The sequence below is a fragment of the Lupinus angustifolius genome, unplaced genomic scaffold (assembly GCF_001865875.1).
Source record: "Lupinus angustifolius cultivar Tanjil unplaced genomic scaffold, LupAngTanjil_v1.0 Scaffold_122_31, whole genome shotgun sequence".
Taxonomy (NCBI): Eukaryota; Viridiplantae; Streptophyta; class Magnoliopsida; order Fabales; family Fabaceae; genus Lupinus; species Lupinus angustifolius.
Window position 1 is genome coordinate 1 of NW_017725110.1, and position 9,978 is coordinate 9,978.

The following is a 9,978-nucleotide window of genomic DNA, read 5'->3' on the forward strand; positions in this document are numbered from 1 at the left end:
GGCTTAAGAGACTAGCATCTAGGTTCACCTAACCTATACTTACTTACTACGGCACACTTCCCAGACTACTTAGATTATAGACTCAATTTATATCCTAGTCTAGATATGACCAAATGAGCATAAGGCATGTTGATTGTTGGGCCATCTTCAAACTTTGTTAGACCCTTGTCTTCATCAAAACATAGGCTAAGATCTGCTAGTGCTATTCTTGACACTTTACACTTTCAATCTCCCCCTTTTTGATGATGACAAACACTTCATCAGAAATCTTCAATATGTTGATGGATAAGCTTGATGGTGAATTTGCAGAATGGTTGTTAAAGGTTGTTTTTTCGAATACCAAAGTTAAAGCGCATTGCTTCTCTGTATATAAGCAATAGAATGTACGAAAGTTGGATATAAACAACCTGCAAAAGGCTTTATACAATCTGCAAAAAGTATGTAACACAACAAGCAACCTTTCTCCCCCTTTTGACATTATAAAAAAGATAAGTATATTCAATTCTAGTCAAAGGTTAGGAGAGCTATAATGGTTATTAACATACTATAACTAATCAGTTTAAACTTGGGTAGATAACTAATTAATCAACTGGAAGAAGCTTGAACAAGTTCACAGTTTTAACAGCATTTAATCGATTAAGTGATGTAGTTAATCGATTAAATTAACAACATATAGCAGCAGAATAGTTTGAATGGCATGAAGGGGTTATGCAGAAGAAAATTAAGCACGGAATGATTACGCATTTGATAAATTTGAGTATTTTGCAACATGCACAATCATTCAACATTATCACATAGACCAATCATGATCAAGATCCATTACAAACAAAGTAAAGTACTACTTTTAACATAATTATAAAATCAAGCATGAACGCAATAATTCAAAACATTAAGATGTAAAACAGTAGTTCAGCAGTAGATTTAGAGTTCGTTACAGTCCAAACTGAAAGAGAAAAAGGCAATGCAATACAAAGATAATATCTCAAGAGGAAACAGGATCAACAATGTCCATTAATCGCACGGACTTTATAGAATACACCTTTGGAAAGGTTATGTGTGGTTTGATGACATAGATAGAGTTCAAGACTATGATTCACTATAGTAAAATATGGTTCTTACTATTATGCAAATGTTCAAGTCGAATGACACCTTTGTTTATGCACAATCATATTGAGACCACATAAATTCTCGGAAATCATTTTTTAATTTCAAGTGGGGATTGTTGGAACTTGGATTGTTGAATGTCAGTAATGAGAAATTTTGGGTGTAAAATTTAAAAAACTCACCAGTCCCACATATAAGTTCTGAAAAAACAACTCCCAAGTCCCACATTGGTGAGATGAGGAACTTGGAAAAAATCTCATGTTATAAATAGAGGTCTTCTCCATTCTTTATAACTGACCCCAAGTTGAATGCGCTTTCCTTCAACTTTTTCTTTCTCTCTCTTTATTTTTCGCCGACGCATTTCTGATAAACTTCCTCCTCTTTCTTTTTGTGATACTACGAATTGGCACAATTAGCCAAAATCTGGGAATTTCGAGAACTGACAGTGATAATCAGTATTGACGAAAAAGAATGGCACGGGTAGCCATATTATGGGCGTTTTGAGAACTGAAATTGATATTCAAATTGTGGGAAAATAATGGCACGGGTAGCCATATTATGGGAATTTCGAGAATTGGTATTGTTAGTCATATTGTGAGAATTTTGAAAATTGACACTGGTAGTCATATTATGGTGGATGTATTCGTGATTGGTTCTTATGGTGCAGTAAGAATTCGATAGCAGAGATCTGGATTGTTTTATCCTGAGGATGTCGTGATTGATAGTATGTTTGTACATTTTGGGCAATGTCGCGAAACGTCTTGAAGAAAACGACCTGGTCGTGACTCAGCCAATAAATATTGTTTCATCGCATTTATAATTATTGCATCCAAGTTTACCTCAAAATCTAAGTAGTTATTTTTTTGCTACATCAGAAGAAAAAACAACAAAACTAAAGTATAGGGAAAGATCCATTTCAGATCACCTAAGTGGTTGGGGTAATGTTGCCAAAATTACTATTAGTAACTATTATTAAATTATAATTCTCTATCTCTATAGTTTAAAGAAATAGTCATAAGACTTCTAATTTTTGTCAGTTTTCAATGGAAAAACATGAAACCAAATAAACACATTTATCTTCCATAAAATAATTGAGTCATAATTTTTAACTTTGAATTGTTGTTAGTGTTCAATCTCTAACCTAATAAGTTCTTATCTGAAATTGAATAATAATACTTGATATTTCTATTAGTTCTTATTATAACAATTTTAACCGATTTACACTGACAAATAAAATAGTTAAATTTAGTTAACTTTATTTATTTTAAAAAATATTACAAAATTAATATTTTCTTATTTAATATTACTCTTTCGAAGGAAACAAAATTTTAATTTAATCTTATCATAGTTAAATTTATAAAAAAAAAACTACAACATTAATATTTTCTTATTTAATATTGCTCTTTCCAAAAAAATTAATCTTATTATGTTTGAACACATAATTTAATCTTATTTAATATTGGTATGAGTATCACCAGTTTTGCAGAATCCTAATGTATTAAACAACATTTAATAAGAGAAAATATGAAGACAAAACTTAAACGCTCCCGACAACTTAAAAAACTCCAAAATAAGAGTGTACTAATATTTTTCATAATACTATGTCACTAATATTGCAATTTAAAAATAACATTAATACACTTCACTTTCTTCCTATAATTTGTCTCTTCCGATTATTATTTTTATTTAGTGTGCACTTGGAAATTCAATAAAAGTTAATATAATTTTTTTTCAATTATGTCTTTAACACTAATAACTACTCTTATAAGAAGAGATAATTTTTTGGTACAATTAAGAATGTCCTCTCACATTTTTAGTTAATGAACTAGTTTCTTTCGGGATTCGTGACTGTCTCTCTCAATAAATATTGCTCAATGAATCAAATCATCGATCTTAGAAATTTAGTGTGACTTTACACCACTAGATTAACACCTTCTTGATAATAAGAGAGATAGTTGATGGGATATATTATTGATGTTTAATTGAAATATATATAAAGAGTAAATAAACATGATTTTTTTATGTAAGTTAACTATATTAATTAGAGTTTAACATCTATATCTTTTGAGTCTACAATTTTTATACGGTGAAGACATCATTCTTGTATATTACTTTTATTTTAGAGTAAACAGTTAAATAACAAAATGTTAGATCATATGTTAATAATATTTTTTGGGTTCGGTTCTTAAGAGCGACACTTGTTGAGAGATGCAGTTAAGAGATTAATTATTTACTCAAAAAACTATAAGATACTCTTAACAATATCAAAAAATATCTATACTATTAATAAAGGGAAAACACAAAATAACCACCCATCATGGTGTAATTTGTGTTTTCCTATTTTGCCCTTAATATCTTTTTATTTCTACCAAAAAACCATATAATATTATTTTCTTATTTTATCCTTATTATCTTCTTATTTTAAAAGTGTATTTAAAAAATTGAATATTAGACCAATTGAATAAATTCAACTGTAAATTTAACGCAAAAAATTATATTTGAATTTATAAAATACAAATGATAGGAAAGCGGGTTGACAGGCACGACAGTGCATGTCAACACGCTAGTGTTAATAATGTAAAAACCTTACATAGATGTGTGTATATTAAAATGTATTAATCAACTATATTCATTGTATTCATGTACCGATATTAGGACAGAAGGGAATACTGTAAATTTATAATAATAGGAAGTAACATTATTCATTTAAATTTAATACTAGTAATATACTTTCAATAATAATTTAACATTTGAAAATAATCATCAATATATTTTCCAAAAAATTTCAACCATCTGCATCAACTTTACCATAAACATTTATATAACCCAAATCTTCTAGAAAATCAAAGGAGATGATGATGAATTTCTTTTTGGGTGTTATATCTCATTCAACAATGGTGATTCTCATCAATTGAATATTTAATCAAGTTTAATTTGATACTTGAGAACCTATGATGAGGATTATATGTTCCAAAAAATTAATGTCTCAATGTCTCAAACTAATCACATTATATTACAACAAGTAAAAAAAATTATTTTCTGTTTTTATGATTTTTCTTCTTCTTAATAACTAGTTGGCACTTCTTGATAGGATTGATATATAATGAGACACCAAATCTTGGGACAAATGATCTCCATTTGATAATCTATTAACATTTAAACCATTAGACCAACATCCGTAAAACAATCTTACTAAATTAAATAGGTAAAAATGGTAGTATTTCATGTGAAGTTGAATATTACGATAATATAATATTTATGCACTGTAAATATAAAAATTTATACATAATCAACATATCTTCTACTATTCATTTATATTATTATTTTTTTAAAAAATCAATAATTATTAAATTTGAATGATAAATGATGTGCACACCATATATACAATTTTTACATAATCAATGAATACATTTTTTTTCATGATCTTCCAATTAGATGAGTTGAGGCCTGAGGGTACAGTAAGAATAGAGAAAATAGACTAAGAGAGGGTATAGTAACTAGAGAGAGAAAAAACTAAGAGAGAGACAAAAACTAAATGAAAAGAATATAAAATTAAGAGAAAATATATTCTCATGTCATATTTTAACTAGTTATATGCTATATAAATTATCTCCTGGTATGAGGAAATATTAGATATTTTATTCTGTTTGTAAATAAGCACTACGACCTATTTTTTCATCATAATTATTTCTTAAACTTTAACTATTAGTAAAATTGGTTTCGTATAAAGATAATATTAAATTAACAACAAAGAAAATTTTAATCAATGCACTTTTTTAATTCCAATTGTTAATTTTATTTTATTTTTGTATATTTAATAGTATTACTGTACTGATCACTTTTAACTTTATAATTTACGGCTATCAAACATTGTTATATTTCTACTATTGTGAGTTTGATTGTAACAATTTTCTTATTGTTTATGTATAATTTAATAATATATTTATACAGGGACAACTACACTAAATTAAAGTTTAATGAATAATCAGAAGAAAAAATAATTCATTTGCATATTTACAAAAAAAATATATAATTTAGGGTCTTTATGTACTTTTACCTAAGATTAATTATTTTATCTAAGAGATTCATGCTCTATGACTGTGATATTAGTAAAGGTGTTATATTCAAACCAAATTCTTTTTAATGTAAAAAAGATAACCAAGCCAAATTCCTTTTAATTCAATCCTTTGTTCTTCCTTGACTTCTGCTTTTAAAGTTTTCCTCCTCCTTTTAAACGTTTGATGTAAAAATGAACAATTTTTAAGTCAAGTCAATCTTGATTAAACCCGTAAATTTGTTTGTGCAAACATTTAGGTGACCGCTAATAATATATCATCACAAGAATAAGCTTTTAGTGCAACTGATTCATAGTCAACCCCAAAAAATCCAGTCACAAGATATTCATAACTAATAATTACTCCAAATTTATTAATAAAATGTAGTCCACAACATATTTAAAAATGATATATATGTATACACGGTAAATAAATAAAACTCAATAAAAACTGAAATAAAAAATAATAAATCTACAATCAATGATAACTTAAATGAAAGGAAAAACAAATTATGTAAGAAAAAACACCCAAAATTGCACTGAATAATTCAACATCACTATAACTTGGTAGTAAAGAAACATATAAAGGCATCAATCACATTGTATACTGTTTATAATGGGAATCAGTACATTGACGAGTTGCCAAATATTTCGTTGAGACCATTTTTCTAACTATCTGATAATTCAGCTTACTGAGTTATTCTTTGCATCCCGTGCAATCTTTGTAAATTCCATGTGATTTGTATTATGTGATATAATTCAATGAGATGACAGATTTCAACCTTCCATCAGATGATCATACATCTTTGTCATTCTGAAGTAGTCCCAGTTGCCCGAATTTTCGGATAACCCTTTGTCGGATTGATTCATTCACATGAATACTAATTCCATATTGAACATGGCAGCCATAATGCACCTCTCAGTGCTTCAATCACATATCAATAGGCCCAGAGAGTACATCAAGTAACTATCCATAAGGTTAATTTTCGCCATGTCTCCACTCTTACCAATAATACCCACAAGAACATGTACCCTTGTTAAAGTGATGAAAGCGGTGAGAATCCCTTAGGATAATCAGTCGTCCAACAATCTTGGATATGTATTTGATGGCATTATGACAATCTTCACATACGCGCAAGTTTTTTATGACGCGTATTGGCTTACTGGCCGGTATAGTCAGAATACCAAATGCGACAGCTAATTTCTCACTGTGATACTTGAGCATATGTTCCTTCTCTTCCTCTTCCACATCATGCAAAACCAGTTTTGTCGAAGAAACATACCCCTCAAGTTTCATTTTTAGATCTAACTCTTCTAAGAAAGCATATATTCTAGCTTTGTCAGGGTGGAAATAATCCCCAACCGTGAATTTATGAATTTTGTTTTGTACCTCAACCCAACTATACCCAGGTACTTTCTGCACACCAACATCCTTCATTTTCGATCTCATCTTACCAACATCAACCCATCTCCCAGAAGCTGCATATAAATTTGAAAGAAGGACATACATTCCCGTATTATGAGGTTCCATCTTAAAAACCATCTCAGCAGCCTTCTCGCCCAGTTCAGTATTGCCATGAATCCGGCATGCCCCTAGTAGAGCTCCCCAAGCTGCACCATCTGGCTCAAAAGGCATGTTTTTCATCAAGTTCAGCACTTCTTCAAAGCGTCCAGCTCTGCCAAGAAGATCAATCATGCAAGTATAATGTTTTGAAGTTGGCGTTACACCGTAATCCTTGTCCATTGAGTAAAAATATTCTGCTCCCCTGTCTGTCAAGCCAGTATGACTGCAAGCAGAAAGAACACCAACCTGAAACATGATTAAAAGAAGAATAAGCAAAATGTTGTTACATGCAGAAATGAAACACCTGTTCAAATTCAAAACAGTATAAGGGAGCAGAAATTCAAGTTAGAGATAAGCTCTAAATAATACCTAAATGCATATGAAATGTATAAAATAAATACCATGGTAATCTCATCAGGTCTAAGACCTGCCATCTTCATTGACTCGAATACTGTTAAAGCCTGTTTGCAAAATCCATGCCTAGCATAACCAGCTAACATTGTGTTCCAAGAGACAATATCTTTCACTTCTATTCCTTCAAAGACATCATAAGCTTCACCTATACTGCCACATTTAAAGTACATTCCTAGAAGTGCATTCCCCACAAAACAGCCAGTCTCATATCCTGTCTTCACCGCCTGCCCATGAACTTGTTTCCCTAACTCCAAAGCAGCAATATCAGCACATGTGCTCAAAGCACAACTAAATGTAGCCCTGTTCAAACTTTCTCCATCTCGTTTCATCTCTACAAACATATTCAAAGCCTCTTCATAGTGACTATTCTGAGCATAACCAGCTATGATAGCCGCCCAAGATACAGAATCGCGCTGAGGCATCATATCAAACAACTTCCGAGCTTGATCTATATCACCGTTCTGGCAATAGCCAGTAATCATGGTATTCCATGAACTTATACTCCGAAAAGGCATTGCCTCAAACAATTCCCTCGCCAAGTCCATTTGCTTGCATTGCACATAACCCGCAATCATTGAATTGTACGAAACCTCATTTTTTTCAGGCATTTCATCAAAAACTCTTCTGGCTTCATCCAACATCCCATTCTGCACATATCCAGACACCATCGATGTCCATGTGAAGACATCTCGTGAAGGAGATTCCTCAAACAGTCTCCTAGCTTCCGATAAATCCCTATCCTATGCATAACCTGAAATCATACTATTCCACAAAATATTATCCCGAATAGGCATTTGGTCAAAAAGCCTCCTAGCATCACCTAATCTCTTCTGATTCACAAACCCACCCATCAAACAATTCCAAGAAATCAAATCCCAATCCAATTTTGACTCAAACAATTGACGACCTCTCAATTCTCCCATTCTGTACATAAGCAGCAAGCAACCCATTCCATGAAATCGAATTCTTCTCCAGCATGCTATCAAAAACCTCTCTCGCCTCATCAACATACCCATTCTGCGCATACCCAGACAACATTGCATTCCACGAAACAACATCCCTTTCAGGCATTAAATCAAACAGCTTCCGCGCATCACCAAGTCTCCGATTCCTAACATACCCAGTAAGCATAACATTCCAGGAAAACAAATCCCTTTGTGGCATTTTATCAAACAGGTCCCTTGCAAGATGGAACTTTCCATTTCTCAGGTACCCAGATATCATGGCATTGTAAGAAACAGAACTTCGACGAGACATGGCATTGAAGACACGCAATGCAGAGTCGCAGTGACCATTGCGCATGTGGGAAGAGATTAATTTGTTCCATTTAAGAATGTCAGGGTCTATGTCTATAATCGGTGCATTAGAATTTTTTGAAGTTTGGGGTTTTGGGAATCTGCTACGTCTTGTAGTACTTGTAGACAGAGAACGTGAGTTGCTGACAAGTAACTGTCTCAGTCTATGAAAAACATCGTTCCCGCGCATTATGTTGGAGGATTTCATGCACTACTAGTACGAGGAGTGGTGTTCAAACATACTTTGTTTCGTTGAGAAAGGTAAAAAAACATTAGTTTTTGTTTTTGTTACTGTTATTAATTGGGAGAACTCTGGACTCTCTAGTACTGAGAATGTGAGAGGGAACATTTTTTTTTTAAATTATTAATTTATAAAAAAATAAAAATATGAACCATTGGATTTTTGTTATATACACTGCCCTCTTCATTAATAAAGAAGAGTCAGACTCAATTGGGAGACAACATATACAACAATCTTTATTAATTTATTGGTTCAATAAAGTTGAAAATGAGCTGAGTTGAATCATAAATCAGTTTAGTTTGATAATTTTTGTTAGGCTTCAAAATCGATTCTAGTTTGAAATGAGTTGTTTTCAAATTAAATACTACTCGATTGAAGTTTGAGAACTATTTGATTATACTCACTAGCTTGAATTTGTTTCGTTCATCAAGACTTGAACTATTTAATTCAACTAATTAGCTTGATTGACTAGAATTATAATTATTTATATAATATATAAAATTAAAGATACATATACATGCACAATATGTAACGGCCCGAAAATTACTCCATAAATATAATGTCTAAAAATGGGTAAATTTTGTTTTGAATAATGTAACGTAAACTTATCATCTTTATATTTGTTTCTTTTTCGGGACATCACTTTCAGTAACATACATTGTGGAAAATAAAAAATTGTTACCTAATGGTAACAAAAAATAGCACAATATAACTTTAAATAATACTTCATTTAATAAAGGAAAATATCTATACGAAATACAAGGCGGAAGAAATATTTGCCCAAACTGAAATTACACAAAAGGCTGAAACATCCAGCACATCAAAAATACTCTACATAGATCTAAGTCGCAAGGGCTTGTGTAGGTGTACACATCTCCCTCAATCCTCCATGCCCCCTCCTGGGACATCGAGAAGCGGTAACTCCGAATCCTCGCAGAACGATCCATCTGAACAAAACGCGGTCCGAAGACAAACAGAAAGAAGAGGGAGTAAGACATCTAATGAATATTACTCATTGACGGCGTGACATTACATGGAATATCACATTCACATAGACACGCATAATAACACAATATATACATCACATATAAAAATGCACAATGATGAATGATGTTACAATTTCAGATTATGAGGATCAAAGTCCACAATCTCAATGTATGAATGTTATGCTTGTTTCATCCATCCTTTCACCAATATCCTCCCAATATACTATTCAGAAATAACCAAGAGTACAGGAGCCATAACAAGTCGATTTGAACGCACCAAAATTATTCCTCGCAAGGATATATGATCGATCTGTTCCGAA

At 31.6% G+C, this 9,978-nt stretch overlaps 1 protein-coding gene across 1 annotated transcript; it reads right to left on the reverse strand.

The window, feature by feature from the left end:
- Positions 1-6,014: 6,014 nt before the first annotated feature.
- LOC109339992 (pentatricopeptide repeat-containing protein At4g02750-like) lies at positions 6,015-8,678 on the reverse strand. The gene is given in 3 exon segments (XM_019577541.1): positions 6,015-6,968; positions 7,124-8,039; positions 8,041-8,678. Coding segments are annotated over 3 exon segments (2,322 nt in total). The 5' UTR covers positions 8,640-8,678; the 3' UTR covers positions 6,015-6,161.
- Between the last annotated feature and the right edge of the window lie 1,300 nt (positions 8,679-9,978).